The sequence below is a fragment of the Amblyomma maculatum genome, chromosome 2 (assembly GCF_055883805.1).
Source record: "Amblyomma maculatum isolate TAMU_Amacu chromosome 2, ASM5588380v1, whole genome shotgun sequence".
Taxonomy (NCBI): domain Eukaryota; kingdom Metazoa; phylum Arthropoda; class Arachnida; order Ixodida; family Ixodidae; genus Amblyomma; species Amblyomma maculatum.
Window position 1 is genome coordinate 107,448,586 of NC_139345.1, and position 15,638 is coordinate 107,464,223.

The following is a 15,638-nucleotide window of genomic DNA, read 5'->3' on the forward strand; positions in this document are numbered from 1 at the left end:
ACTTCAGCTAAATTATAAAAGCTATCAAAATAAATACAGTGTGAATAATGTTATCAGTACAGAAGATTCCACTTGCTAACAATAACCTAGCTAACACTTGCTTCACCAACAACATAGTCAGTAGGGCACACGAACGCCGTGAAAGAGACATGTGAAAAGTGCAGCAAGTCTCAATTCTCCTGTTTTCGTTGCATTATGTCCCATCACAAAACATTTTTCCTTCGCAGGTAAAAATGCACAATATTTCTGATGAAGCTTCAAAAACGGCAACTAGTATTTATTTAAAATGCCTTTCCTTTCAACTTTACATTTCCACAAAGAGAAAATCTTAAAATCCGCAAGGCTGCTCTTGCAAGCAGTGAGAAGAGAAAAACAGGAATGCTTTGCTGTACAGCAGGCATGAAAAGTGAAGAAGCTTCCTTGGCACGCACCATCAGCGCCAGTCTATGCCCCAGTGGGGCAATGCCCATGTCCTTCAGGTGTTCCACTGTGAGAAGCAGCAGCCGCTTGCCTGCAATGTGTTGGCTTCGGAACAACTCGGCATACTGTTCCAGGTCCTTGGTGGCCTCTGCACAAGACAAAGAACAGATTAACATAGTGAGGAAATAGTCCACGGTGAGCTTCAGGAATGGTGGGCACGAAATAAAGGGAGCAACTAAAAGCAACATACTGATCATTCGCCTGTTGCAATTCAGAGGCTTATAGTACCAGGCTCAATGCACATGGGTATAAACCTTGTGGTTGCTAACTCATGCTAATGAATTGCAAACGCAATTAAGTTTCAGTATGTTAAAACTCTGATTTGATTCAAAAGTGTTTATGGATAGGTTACCTTGGCTGAAATGTGTTCATAAATGATCCAGTGAGGCCCAGATAGCTGTTACAATGTAACATATAAAATGCTCATCATAAATGCAAGACACAGATACTCATGTGTGAAATTTTGATGTTTATAATTACAAAAAAAAAAAAATAATAAGCAAGCCACATTGCACAGCATCTAGAAAATGCCTACAGGTCTATGACTTATTATGCATTGCACCATTTTATGGGCAGTGTGCTTAACAAAAGAGCGATAGCCACCACAAGCTTCTTAAAAAAAAAAGGGGGGGGACTGCAAGAACTCCTTGGCCACCTGAGTACAAGCTCCTTAAAAAAAAAGGGGGGGGGACTGCAAGAACTCCTTGGCCACCTGAGTTTAGCCCAACTTCGACACTTAAACTGCATATGCAAATGCAATCTGGGTGCACCTGTATAAAAATATTGTTACAGACTAGATGCATGAAGAAGATGAGGAACACGGTGTGGAGGACGAAGAAGAAGCGTGTGGGAGCTGAGGTGCCGTCTGGCTCGGGTGCACTGTTCTTTTGTCTCACTAATATTGCTTTACGTGGTGACATCAACAGTGCTACAATACGCCACAGAGATGTAAAGGTGGTTTTTCAATCATTCTTACAATGGCTGTTTACATGCATGTATGTCAGCAGCCATAAGTTCCTAAGGAGTAGTCTAGCGACAAGGTAAAAGCCAAGCAAACTGCCCTGTATATATTAATGCACAGACAACTAAGCTCCAACTTAGCGGTCTCCAAAAATTATTTCACAAAGTCTTACCGTCACAGCCCAACTGCTGCACCCAAAGGAACTGAAATGAGAAAAAAATATGAATCAGTATAAAACCATCCGAAATTCCGGCACACAATAAAATTGCCAAGAGCATGAAAGTATAACGGATTGGACCATGTTGAATCCAAACAATTCTCTTCTAGAGCCATGCAGACATTAGTGTAATTATGTTTAACATACTGAACTCATTTTTAGATCCATAACTTAGGAGGGCTGTCCTGTGTCATCGCCACCCTCTGTCCTGTGTGCGCTGCGGTTTTAATTTTTCGATGTCTCACCAACTACCTCCATCTACCCTCCTAAGTTATGTGTCTCCAAACGTAGGGCCTTTTATGTGTTCTTGACCCCTGAAGATCACCGTAATCTGCCTGCGTTGTCTGTGTTGTCACCTCCCTGTGTCTGCTGCGGTTTTTAATTTCCCAATGTTTTAGATTCAACCCTACTCTATGAAGCCACCCGCATAGTCGTTAGTGTGCCTTAAATGCAAGTCCAAACTCACCACGTGATCCACTGTCCATGTGTTCACATCATGAACGTACAGCTCCTGCAAAATGCAGTTCATACAGGTCACACTTATGTCCCCGTCGGTGTATTAATAACTGAAGTATCTGGTTGTACAATACAGGAGTGCAAGAATGTTCCTTTGCGGTAGCTACCTATTCAGAACTACAAAGGAACCAAGTTGATGCTATAGAAAAGAAACGTTGGTATATAACTCAGGACAGTGTGACATGCTCACCACAATGTGAATGCTTTTTAGTGACTTCTTGTAAAAAAAGCCCCTTAGAATTTTGTGCAGCTGGTTGCATGAAATTTTAGTTTCTTTAATTAGATCAGGTAAAAAAGTGAAAGTAGTATGCTATAATTTGTTTATTTTTTATGAACTGTTAAAAAAAAAAGTCAGCACAACCAAAAATAAGGATCAATGTGCAAGCAAACCCTTCACTTGTTAAAGGCAGTTTCTCCACAACACTATTGCACCAGCAATGAAAATGACAGTCTTGCAAACAAAACACAACTAAATGTGGCTCCTGTTTGCTCAAAAATACAGTGCAAAAGGAAAGCAAGGAATAAGAAGGGAAGAGGGCGGGTTGAAGCCTCAGCTGGAGTGTTCCCACTGAAAGCGAATGACTTACAAAAATGCAGGCAGAGATTTATTTTCTTTAATGATGATGGGTGTAACTATGACGATTATGTGTAAAATTATTCTGACGCTAAATATTATGCATAATTATTATGTTAAATGATCAACAAGTGCAATTATTCTTAAGTATTGAACATGTTTTTACATTTACAAAAAGGCTTTTAGCTTATAATGAAGACAAAAAATATGACTCCATGAAGAAAAAAAAAATTGCTCTTAGCCACTAAAAAAAGCCCCATCTTTAAGGGTGGATGTACTTCAATGCAGCAGGGTTAACCAACTATCCTGTTAAATATTTGGCATAAGACACACTACCACATACCATTTATACATTCACTTGGTTTCCCAGAACTCCTTGTTTAGGTGCACGTTAACTGGGATGCAATGTGTAACAAATGTGGAGCTATTGATTCCCATTTGTTACACAAACATCAGGCTCTTCTTAAAGGGCAGATGAAGAGATTTTAGAATTCAACAAGCTTAAAAGGGACCAATGTATAACACTTGCAGCCTGAGCTTTTAATCTGTGATTATGTAGCCATTTTAAATGCTAGCGCAAAACGACTTTATATGCTTTCTCTACCAACTTCATCAAAAACCACTTCTACTTCTTTTTAAAGAGCGGAAACCCTAAAATGTCTCCAATAATTGCAATTGGCAGAATGGTACACCACCATGCAACCCTTGCGTCGTTCAAGCAGTTGCTCCTTCTGTTGTAAACGGCTTTCCCATTCTTCCAGCTGTTTCTGCTTTTGACTCAGGTCACGCTCGGCACGCTTCATCAGCTCCAAAGTAGATTCAATTTCCTGCCTGCACACAGACGAGCGTTTTAAAAAAGTGTGCAAAATTACACGCAACTCATCCCAGTGTTCCAAAAGTGGTCAAAGTCATGGAAGAGATACACGAGCCAGCTGCGACATGCTGCGAACAAAAACCACATGGACCGAATCTAACAAGAAGCTAAAGGTACAAATAAAATGTGCTAACAATGGGTCAAAAACAAGAACTTTAGTATACACAAGGACACCAGTGGCTTCCTTTAGTTGTTTGAAAGTATACATACATGCCCCTAAGCAATACTCAGAGCACCTGCCTCGAAGCAATAAACATATAAAAGTAGCAAGAATTTCGAGAAAGCATAATTACTAGCAGCTGATTGTGGCTGAGTGCTTTAGCAAGGTGGAAAGAACTTACTTCCAAACACTGCGTTGACTTAAATATGCAGATGCAAGGTTGCAAAGAGAATCTGAAAAGTGCCAAAGAGAGAAAGAAAGAAAGATGCAAAAGCATGCTGCATAAATATATATATATATAAGGAAAATTATTCCTAGAAAAAGAGAAGCATCACTTTGCTTTGCTGTACAGCTACAAGAAAAATAGACATTATTTTCACGTGCATCATAAACAACCTGCACATTATTTTCACGTGCATCATAAGCAGCCTGCACCAATATTCGTTTTTAAGGATATTTATTTGAATTTTTGCACATATCCTCTTCATTCCCAAAAGCCCAGAACTACAGACTGGTGAAACTCTACAGTTAAAATCGAGTACATTTAAATTGAAGTGAGATAGTTTTGAAGATTATACTATCACAAAACTGGATGCGATCATACTGTCCTTCCTTGTGATTGCCTATTTTGTGCAACGAGAGGTGTGCAAATAGTATTCTTTCAAAATTGAACTGAATACTAAAAGTGAAGCTCTGCTATCAAAATGAATGCCGAGAAAACAAAACTAAAAACTGAATTTAACACAAATAAAATGCGAAGTGGATCAAATACTAATAGCACATCTTTATGGATATTTACTACTTCTGCAAATATCTATTCCAAACAAATCATTGTTTGCAACCTTCTCGAATTAAAAAAAAAAAATCATTGCGCAAAACAGCAACACACTTGCCGTGGTATGGCACTATAATTTTTTAAGTTATAGTTACGGCTGCCAAAAAAAAGGAGGAGGAGAAAAACAACTGTAGGGACAGTACTTTGGTCTACATAGGAGAAGGGTCAGGGTTAACGATTAGGTGGTGTGTAACTTGCCAAGTAGACCGCCCTTGAGACTAAGTTCCACAGGAAGCAAAGCACGGTATGCATTTTGGGTCCCAGTGGTACATTAACAACGATGGGCCATCACTGGGAGCCAGCCTGCATACTGTGGTTTGCTCTTTTAGTGAGCGATAGCCTCTTTAACACTCGCTTTTCAATCCGTGGCTTTTTCATAATTTAAATTTAATAATTAATAATAATAATTGGTTCACAGGAAAGGAAAGGCACAGTATCTTTCACACCTGTTCTGTGGACACCTGAACCATGCCATAAGGGAAGGGAGGAAGGTGGGAGTGAAATCAAAAAGAGAGAAAGGAGTACAGTAGCTCTGGAGTAATTTCGACCCCCTTGGGATCTTTAATGCACTGACATCACAAGGATGCCACTTCCTTTTGCCTCCATCAAAACTCAGCCGCCAGCCGTTGGTGGGGTTGGATCCCAACCGCACCACCAACCCGGGTAATTTTAATTTAATTTAGACATGTGAGTCGACTCCACAGAATTGTGGACACCTACACCTAACCAGGTCAAGATCATATTTTCATATTTTTTCTTGTATATCTTTATTGGTTTATAGGAAAAGGAAGGCGCAGTATCTGTCAGACTTGAAAGAAGGGAGGAAGATGGGAGTGGAAGCATAGAGAAGGAGGTCCCGTAGTGAAATGCTATGGAGTAATTTGGCCACCTATGGGCCTTTAACATGCATGGACATCGCACAACTCAGAGTTGCCTCTCCATAATAATTGGTTCACAGGAAAGGAAAGGTGTAGTATCTGTTACACTTGCCCCTGGATACCTGAACCGCACTGTAAGGAAAGAAAGGAAGGTGGGAGTGAAAGCGGAAAGAGAGGGTGCCATAGTGAACGGCTTCAAAGTAATTTCGACCATCTGGGGATCCTTAACGTGCACTGAAATTGCACAGCACACGGAAGCCTCTTCGTTTTGCCTCCATCAAAAGGCAGCAAAACTCGGGTACTCCAGCACAGTAGTTGGGCATCTTAAGCACTGCACCACCGCGTCAGGTTTTGGTAAAAGACCATCAAAAAATTTGCCGATGATTACGTTATATCCTAATGCAAAATTTGAGCGCAGCTCATCAGCTGTTTCCGCTTTTCGATAGAATGATTCAAAGAATTTGAGCGAGACATGTATGTACAATTACAGACTTTTTATTTTTCACACATATTCCATACCCACCAGGTCTGCTTCTACAGGACAGACATTGGGCCTTTCCTTTGCTGTAAACCACTTGACTGGCTCTAATTAAGTTTCTCCAATGTCAGTGCATATCAAAGATCCCCAGGTGGTCCAGAATTACTCCAGAGTCCTCCACTACCACACCCCTTCCTCTCTTTCCACTTTCACTCCCATCTTCCTCCCTTCCTTTACCACATTGTTAAGGTGTACACAGAACAGGTGTGACAGACATAGCGCCTTTCCTTTTCTGTGAAAAAATAAATATTTTCATTAGCTCCAATATTTATCTAATTAAACTACATCAACCATTTTGTTAGTTGCACACCTTTCCTTCATGCTCTATCCTATGGCCCATTTTTTCGATATACCAACTAGTTCCTCATTTACAGCGCCAAAAAAGTCAAGCATACCTGTCCTTTACTCTCTATCCTATGGTACCATTCTTTTTTGGCTGCGGAGCTGGTTACGAGGGACAAAAGCGACGCCAACGATTATGTTACTAGTCACTAGTTACTAGTTAGTAACTAGTTCCTCTTTTACAGCGCTGAAAAATTCATGCACACCTTTCCTTGATGCTCTATTTTATGCTATCATTCTTTTTTGACTGTGGAGCTGGTTACAAAGGAGAATTGCAACGGTGCAAAACACAGCAACGGGTGCCAAAGAGCTGCACTCTAAAATGACATGATAAAAGCAGCTTTGAACTGAATCCATAATCCTTAGCATGCTGCAAAGGCTGGAATGTATAAAATGGCCCTAAAATGCATGCTGACTGGCACGAGGCCTAAAAAAATATGTTCTCCATGTTTACAGTGGCATCCTCATAATGAACTCGCACTCACCATCTTCGCTCATCGCATTCAAGTGGTACAAAATAGTTGAAAATGAAGGCCGCTCCTGCAAGCATAAAGACACAACAATAAACTTGTATTTTTCCAGCTAAATTATAGACCTTAAACATAGTTCAGCAATAGAGGGGGGAGGGCAGAGAAAAATTTTACACAAGAAAGCTGTGACAACCCTATTTTTCTTTTACAAGTCAACGTCCAAGAAATGTATGATTTAAATGGGATCGCACCACTCAAATTGACGACACCTCCAAGAGCAATTCCAAAGTGAACTAATTTACTAATTCTCTTTGCCCTCGCATTTTCGGACAGGCCGTAACTGTACAAGAAAGACCTGTAAATATTTCTAACTGTACTCTAACATTCTTCTTTATTTCTGGAGAGAAGTCCGAGAAATGCATGTTTCAGATTCAATCCTCCCTAGCCTGTCCATAATCCCACCATTCCCTCAACAACCTAATTCCATGAGTGACCCATACCTCTCAATGTAAATTTAAACTGCCAGGAAATTTAGAAGGAATAAGCAAAAATACATTTACTTCAAATCCCCTTTAGGCCAACAAGATTACCCCATTTCAAGAAGAAAAGAAAAAAAATTTAGAGAGTGAGCATTGGTGAATGAGAAAGCTGCTGAAAACTCACAAATTTCTACACACTACATAATACAGCACTAGACAGCTAAACCAACAGAGAGTTCTGGATGAACATAAGCATTTACTTACTATTACAATTGGTTACTGGCCATATTTTATCCAAAGTTCAAATATGTTGCAGCTCACGTTCTTAAGAGATAATTACTTTAGCACCAGGCTACATGAGGAACAAAACACAAATATGTTGTGGTTTTTGGGGGCGCAAAGTAATAATAACTGTGCTGCTGCCTGTTCCAAAGCTTTGGTCCGTCTTCTTTATGGCTCTCCGGAACAGTCCAAACATAACAAAGGAAAACGACTGTTTGTCAAATATCGCAAATATGAGGTGAAAGAGCTCCAGAGAGCATGCATCTAGAATCTCAAAGGGGCCCAACACAGAACCGCAAATATGTTGCGGTCGTTTGAAATCTTGTGGTACACTATTTTTGATGGAAAAGAATGACTACCTGTGTAATGCACTCCAACATTGGAACAGCACTGATTGGTCTGACCTGTAGAAAAATCTCAAAGCTCATGTTCTCATACTGTATAAGTCCATTCAATAGACACAACATGAAATAGCTGACTTGTGGCACTAAGAAAGAAAAAAAAAAGATATTCAAAGAAGTGAAAAGGATCGTGCAGCCAGGCTATGTGCACAGCTTGGCTGTTGAACTGCCACACATCCGCAGTGGATTATGCAATAAAGCAATGCCAGGTTCTTCCCAATACAATGTTGGATACAAGGTCACAGAGATTTTGCAGATACCTACAGGGTAAACTTTGTGTGGACTGACTGCAAGGCTGAGTAATAGAGATTCGGAATGACATCTTCTTTTGCCTCATTTACTTTCTTATTTTGCCCCAGTCATCAAGGCAAAATGCAACTTATTGAACTTTCTAATGTCATAACATTTTGTTTTGTTCAACTGGTAATGCTGATGCACTGACTTCAGGCACTGATTGCTTGGTCACATCGCCAGACATGATAGTGCATAGAACACGAAACAAATTTTTGAAACAACTGAGCTGAAAAGTAGCCAATGAAGTTGGTTTAATTTCAGAACCCTAAATTTTGTGACACTGGCCTTAATCACTGGTATTCCCAAGAATGCAAGTGTGTACTATTTAGCCGCAGACTACCTCACCAATTTGAGTCCCCTCCCTTGTAGTAACAGTAGCAAATGCAAAATACTGTGATGCATATGAAAGTTAAAATGAGGGCATAACACTGAAGAAATTTAAATAAAAACTGCAAAGGAAAAAGATATCTGATATGATCTACCACAGAAACAAGAAATACAGAGTGGTGGAGCCTGTGCAGCAAGATAAACTTCCAAAGTTTACCGATTGCCTCTTTAAAACATGATGTACTGATTCACATCAGCATATTTCAATTAGACTTAGTAAGTGTCTAATGCAAAGAATGACACAGACAAATGCATCAATGTTGTAAAAGTGAAATAAATCCTAAGAAATGGCAACCAGGCTCACTCCAAAATGCGTCAGGGGACAGGGAAAGAATGTGCACCTACCTTAGGATCTGTCTTCCAACAGGCGGTCATTAAATTTGCAAAGGCAGCAGGGCACGTGCTCGGAATGGTCAGCCGCTAAACAAAGACAGCAGAAGCATGGAAATAGCGACACAGGGAACAAAGTGAGCTTCTTAAAGCACAAATACTCTTATGAGATAAAGCAAAATGAAAATCTGAGAAAGTCAGCAAGAATGAAAGAAGATGCGCACCTCCTCCTTTTCAACAACTGCCCAAGCCACCTGGAATCCTTCAATGCCTTTGAAGGGAACTTCGTGAGTGAGCAGCTCCCAAAGAACCACACCAAAGGACCAGACGTCACATGTTTCTGATGATGGCAAACACTGAATCACCTGCAAAAATATGCGCAGACACCAGGTGTGGCAGTTTAACTAATAGTCCGTCATAGAATGGTGGCGCAATAATTAGCCATCTGCACAGACAGTATATAAGAAGTGCAATGGCAACTAGATGGGGCAGCTAAGTATGCATGCTGAAATATTTATTGTGTGCTAGTAAGTCTGTGTATACATGTATGTGCGTTGTCTGTTTCTTTGTGCAGATCTCCTCGTCAATGTAAAAATTAAATGATGCACAACATCACTTAATGAAGGCAAGATTGCTAGTGCACACTGTGCTCATATATTTTGACCAGCACATAAGGAAGCAGGTAATAAAGGCAGCAGGAACAGGTACAACACACTTCCTGCAGTTTGTGAGAACTGTGTATGCAAGATGCATCAAAGGATCAATGAGGGCAAACTAAAGTTAGCCTATATTGCCAGATTACCATATCTAATAATGCTACTTTCACATAAAAATGAGGTTTTATAACATAGAAAAGGCAAAAAAAAAGATAACAGATGTAACCATCACTGACGGATACGGCAGTTAAACTGCAGTGCATTGACCTAGTTTCTTATACACGGATCCCACAGGCTAGGACATGACATGTGACTTTTTCACTTCAGTATGGTGATCACAGAGCAGAGACTTTTTGGTGTATACAAATTGGGAGGTTGAATCAAGCCGTAGAGAAGTTTTTAAATGCAATTTTATTTTCAATAAATGCGTCTTACTGCCAGACAAAAATCAACAAACTCAGAGAGGGTCATAAAAATGGTTTTCACTATCAACAAAATCTGCAGTATGGAGTTATCCTCAGTGTCCTTTACTACGATTGCATGTCACAACAAATCTCTTCAAAATTTTTGAAGCAACTGTCCAGCTAGACTAATATACTTAGACTTTGAGACACAAACACAACTTATTAGAAACAATGCAGCTTGGGTTTGTGTTAAACACTTATTGATACAGCTGCCAAGCGTCCTTCAGCATCACATGGCTATCTAAGACAACAACTGCCAGCAGAACATCTACATATAGTGCAAACCCTTTCCCTCAAATAAAAACCTCTACGTTTCTTGGGCATGACATGAAAACCTGACAAAATGTTTACTTTGGAACACATTTGAGATTCAAAAGAAAAAAGAGAAAAAAAATTAAATGTTTTTTAGATGATCCAGTGAAGCTAAAGATATGATGTTCGCAGCCATCACTGAAGTCACGACTGATTCATATCTGTCGAGCCATGACACACTGGCCGCCTAACACAAACTGGGATTTTTGTGCAGACTACCCACTAAATACAAAAGGAGAAAAAAAAGAAACACAAGTGAAATAACAAAACAAACAAGAATACAATACAACACATCCTAATCTGAAAACAAACCAGTACTAAGGGAGAGTAAAACACAGGAAGGCATGGTAAAATAAGGCTCTCATTAAGTAAGGTGCACTGACTTGAGTGGAAGCATGGTACACTCCACAAACGCAATCAAAGTACATAACAAGAACACACACTGTCATTCAAAAATGCAAACTGAGTTTAGAAATTTGAAAGCAAGTAGACAAAAAAAAAAAAGAACCCATGGTGGTGACAGAAATATTATTTCGAAAAAAACAAACATGCCAAAGCATTTAAAAAAAAAAAGATGGCAAGGTTGAAACAACCTTCTCCAGAAATTTATTCCAATTATTAACTGCTTTTGGAAACAAACAGCTTTTTAATACACTTATACGACATAAAAATTCTTGAGCTTTCTTAGTATGGTCTAAACGGAAGGATACGCAGTGACGATCATGGGCGTACAGATGCGTACATCCATATGACATATGAATCATGACGCACAGTGACTTCTGTAGTAAGCTGGATAGCTGTCATTGGGCAGTGAATAAAAGAAACAAAAATTGATGCTAGTCAGCAGTACAGACCATTGCACCATTTCATAGTCAAAACATTTCTGTTAAGGTTGGTTGGTTTGGTGGTTTTTTACTGTTCAACGTCCCAAAGCAACTCAGGCTATGAAAGACGCCATAGTGGAGGACTCCGGAAATTTCAACCACCTGGGGTTCTTTAATGTGATACATCACACGATAAATGCACCTTAGTTCTTATAGTTCTTGTCCCTTCAAAGCTGATATCGCAATGACTGAATAAAAGAAAGAAAAAAAAGTACAACAATCCCTAACGAAATTACCTCAGGAGCCATCCAAGGTAGTGTTCCTGCCAATGACATTCTGGTCGTAGCACCCAGGAATCGAGAGGCTCCGAAATCACAGATCTGATGAAAAGGACAAGCGAAATTAGCATGTGCAGTGAGTAAATAACATGTAAAAGACAGACTATACCACTATGAGGGTTAACAAAAATATCTTTTAATTCAATACATAAAACACAAGTATGTGCATAAGAAAAAAAAAAGTTGATGTTTATCTTATCTTCCAGCTTATCCTCCTACCATAGAGCATATTACACATATGCAAGTGACACTATGCTTTGCTTGCTTTTTACTCTAAAAGTGATCCACATAATTTAACAGCAACAAAGAAAGTGACTCATCTTAAGTTGTAACAAAAGAATAATATTAGCAGTTCACTCCAAAATAAATGATATAAGACTTAGCCTGCCAAGTCCCTCCACTATGTATAATGCAATTTTCAAGTGAAAGAAAACAATGAAAACCATTACCTTGCATGTGTAGTCTGAACATATCACGACTGGGGAAGAAAAAAAAAGGGCAACCATCACTCCATTAGATAGGAATAGAAGATACCAAATGGAAGTTTGTGAAGTGCATTAGAAGAAATGGAATAAATCATGCACAAACACTTTTCCATGTTGGCTATATTCAGAGGTGTTTGTCACAAATCACAATCATACAGTTATTGTATCAGCCATAAAAATGCACTTTTATGCACAACAAAAATTTGTAAACTGATGAAAACTGATCTCTAGATGCAACATGTTTAATATGTTTTCCTATTAGTAGACATCTTTGTTTAGCACATGTGACTGCTTGTATTATGCAGTTTAGCCCACTTATAATGAACCTGACGGTCACGCAGATTGTATTCAGTGTATCCGAAGTTCCTAGTAAGTGGACTTACCCTATTACGGTGAAAAGGACAAAAGTGGTGTTTATTTTTTAAAATGTGTGCTGTGCATTCCGCTCCTTCAAAATACTACGATGTTTTCTAAGCTTTCAAGCTCATTCACATGCTCCTGGCTGAGACCCTTCCTGTGGATGAGCTGCATTAGGCATTCTTTCAAGTGCATTAGGCACTTGAGGCATTTCTTGTCACTGGTGGAGGGTCTGGAACCTCATCTTCGAATCTCAACTAAAGCACTGTAAGGATCCAACAACGAACGTACGACAATGCATGTCCACACAGAACATTCAATGAGGGTCACCTTTGTGTTGACTGCTCCAGCAATACATCAGCCTCCCAGTTAAGATTCATCTCCCCGCAGCTACCAGAATCTTGACGCAATGTTTGCACAGAAGTAGAGCCGGCAAGACCTAAACACTAGGTGGGAACTAGCACTTTGCTTGAAAATCGTCCCATGACGTCTGATTTCAGACTTGGTTAATTGGTGAGCGCTGCCAGCAAGACACCAGTGTAACACAGACTGTCTGGCTGTGTGCTGTCTGTATATGGCAGCAGGTAAAGATCAGACAGGCAGATGACGCAATTGTCACCTGACTGGGTAGGCCCTCAAGATGTACTGAGTAACTGGTATTCAAACTGGAAGACAAGCATGCACCAGTTATCATTCTAGCCTGCTAGGACATGCTTTGCCAGCGGTTAACTGCCAATTCAATGCATACTTTCATTTTTTATTCTTTTCACTAGGGTAACAAGGTACCACTGGAGATGGGAGACAAACTTTGATCTCTGCACTAGCTGGAAGCACGTTTTTAGACTTCAGGGGAGATTAAGAGGCCTCCTTGTTCTTTATAACCTAGTGATGCGACCAGGGTTGTTTGTTTTGTCTCAGGTACAGTACCATTGCCCCAACACAGATTTTGATGGCAGTTCCACCTCTGTTCGTAATAAGCGAGCGTTCGCTGATACAACGGCCATTAAAAGTGGGCTCAACTGTAATGTAAAACCTTTTATTAGGTCACATGGACTAACTTTGGCAAACCAGACTAGCAACAGCCTGTATGATGCTCTAGTACACCTCATAACAGTTTACTGTTATACCTGCAAAATCCAAATAACCAAAACCAAGAGCGAGGCTTACCATTCTTAGATTTCAGGTCTCTATGAATGACTTTGATAGGTGCCTCTTCATGCAAGTAGTGCATGCCTGCAATGGTCAGCAAACAGCAGTTGAAAGTGTCATACAGTACAAAAGAACACAAACATGCCACACATCATCAGCCCTAAAAGGCACCGACAACAATATTAGCCTGATAAAATTGGAAGTTACGTTCTACACTCTTGTGATAACAAAGCACCTTGCTATTTGGTCACCACATATAGCTTTCATTATTAGTAGTACCATCTGCCCATCTAGCTGATATAGCTAAATATCTAGCTATATCAGCTATATCAGATCTATTTAATATATATCTAGCTGTTATATAGGGCATTTTTATCTGAAACAGTTTCGCTTGTGGCCTATTCTGCATTTTGATATGGTATTTATCCCCCTAAATGGCCTTTCAGCACTGCAGGCAGACAAATAAAAAATAAAAAAAAAAACAATAAGCTTTACAGTGTGCTGCCGTCAAAATATTTCCCATCATGCCACTACAAGCACAGTCCACTCACCGGAGGCAATTTGGATGCCCCAGAGAAGAATCTGGCCAAAGCTCAGCATGGAGTCATTTTCTTGCATCGCCAGAAATGCATACAAGGAACCGTGCTCTGCATACTCTGCCAAAGCAAACAGTTCCACATGCCTTATAAAGCACTGAGTATACATCCTTAATTAAGATATTCAACGTTCGAAATGGGTAGCCCAGTTAAAGTGAAGAAGTTCTGACATCAGTCTCAGAAAGGACACTGAACTAGTGTTGTTCACAGTCACCAAGCACAGACAGCATGTATTTAGCTGCATAATGCAAGAAAAGAAATGTTCTCTTTACTTTTTAGTCAATCAGCATGGCTTAACAATTTTTGGTTCGGCTACAAGGGGTGATTTACCTTGTGTACAGCTAGACGCAATATGAGAGGGAACACGGGACCGCCTGGCCTCCACGTTTTGCAAGCACCGCCTCCAATAGGTGATCAGCGGTAAAGGCGCATGCAAAGAAAGCTTGGCCGGCTGTTCTTTTCGAGGATACCCCTGATGCCGCCCATTGTCGTCTTGCTTTGGTGTCACCGCTGTGCGAAATGCGAAGGCAATGCGCTCCCGTGTTTCCTCTCATATTGCTTCCAGCTGTACATTTGTGGCAATGCTACTAATTCATGAAGGAGTGCAACAAAGTACACGCAGTTTCATGATGCTCACAAATGTTTCCAACAATGTGCTTGAGTTGACTGGAATGTGCTGAGTGATGCTTAAATAAAACACCAAGAGTGTCAGGCACTATGTGTTTATGACTGCTAAGTATGCCTGTCGGTATTTTTACCAAGTTTGTTTGCTCTTTTTGTGAGCCCAGGCTCATTCATTAAACAGTTAGTTTCATGCTCTGCACCAGCCAGTTGGTTGTGCCTTGTAGGCTGCTTCTGCCAATAGCTTTAATAAATCCACAAACTCTCTACAGATGACAAAAATGTGAAATAAAGCTATTGCAAAAAAAAAAAAAAAAAATGCTATTTGTGGTCTCTGTTAGTGCTCTACAATTTCCAAACTGATATTTTTTTTGCATGTCTTCTGTGGTTTAAAAGTTACCATTTTAACATTTTCAATATGAATTATACAACCTGATCCTACTTTCTCCAGGTGATGGCTAGCAATATGTTTTGAAATTTATATTCACAATCTGTGTAACCTTTTTTAAACATCTGGTTCATGTCAGACAGAACATCTTATATATTCATGCTTTCACAGCAGCGGAAAGCATGTTGGCCGCAGCATGCAACACAAGCTTTAAAGGGCCCCTGAAAAGCTACTTGCGGGCAAGAAATACACAGACAAGTGATTTGGGCAACATGTCCCCACGTGCAAACCTCCCGTATGACATCATTGGGGCTTCCTGGGCGTGCCCACTCACTGGACGCTCACATCAGGCGGGCATGATGGAGCGCTGTCATCACAACTTGTTTTCTCATTTTTTTTCTTCCACGCATGCGTTGGCTCAGTTGAGAGG

The 15,638-nt window shown here is 40.0% G+C and overlaps 1 protein-coding gene across 2 annotated transcripts in view; it reads right to left on the minus strand.

Moving 5' to 3' along the window:
- Nucleotides 1-15,638, minus strand: part of LOC146199505 (mitogen-activated protein kinase kinase kinase 20-like) — a 45,664-nt gene that overhangs the window by 24,561 nt on the left and 5,465 nt on the right. For both annotated transcript variants that reach the window (XM_084594999.1, XM_084595000.1), the window contains exons 4-15: nucleotides 14,155-14,259; nucleotides 13,622-13,687; nucleotides 12,062-12,090; nucleotides 11,571-11,654; nucleotides 9,243-9,383; nucleotides 9,034-9,108; nucleotides 6,861-6,915; nucleotides 3,964-4,015; nucleotides 3,444-3,579; nucleotides 2,125-2,169; nucleotides 1,614-1,644; nucleotides 432-568 (exon numbers count right to left, since the gene is read on the minus strand). In XM_084594999.1, coding sequence (XP_084451125.1) covers nucleotides 432-568; nucleotides 1,614-1,644; nucleotides 2,125-2,169; nucleotides 3,444-3,579; nucleotides 3,964-4,015; nucleotides 6,861-6,915; nucleotides 9,034-9,108; nucleotides 9,243-9,383; nucleotides 11,571-11,654; nucleotides 12,062-12,090; nucleotides 13,622-13,687; nucleotides 14,155-14,259 — 956 coding nt within the window. The remainder of the gene's footprint in view (nucleotides 1-431; nucleotides 569-1,613; nucleotides 1,645-2,124; nucleotides 2,170-3,443; nucleotides 3,580-3,963; nucleotides 4,016-6,860; nucleotides 6,916-9,033; nucleotides 9,109-9,242; nucleotides 9,384-11,570; nucleotides 11,655-12,061; nucleotides 12,091-13,621; nucleotides 13,688-14,154; nucleotides 14,260-15,638) is intronic.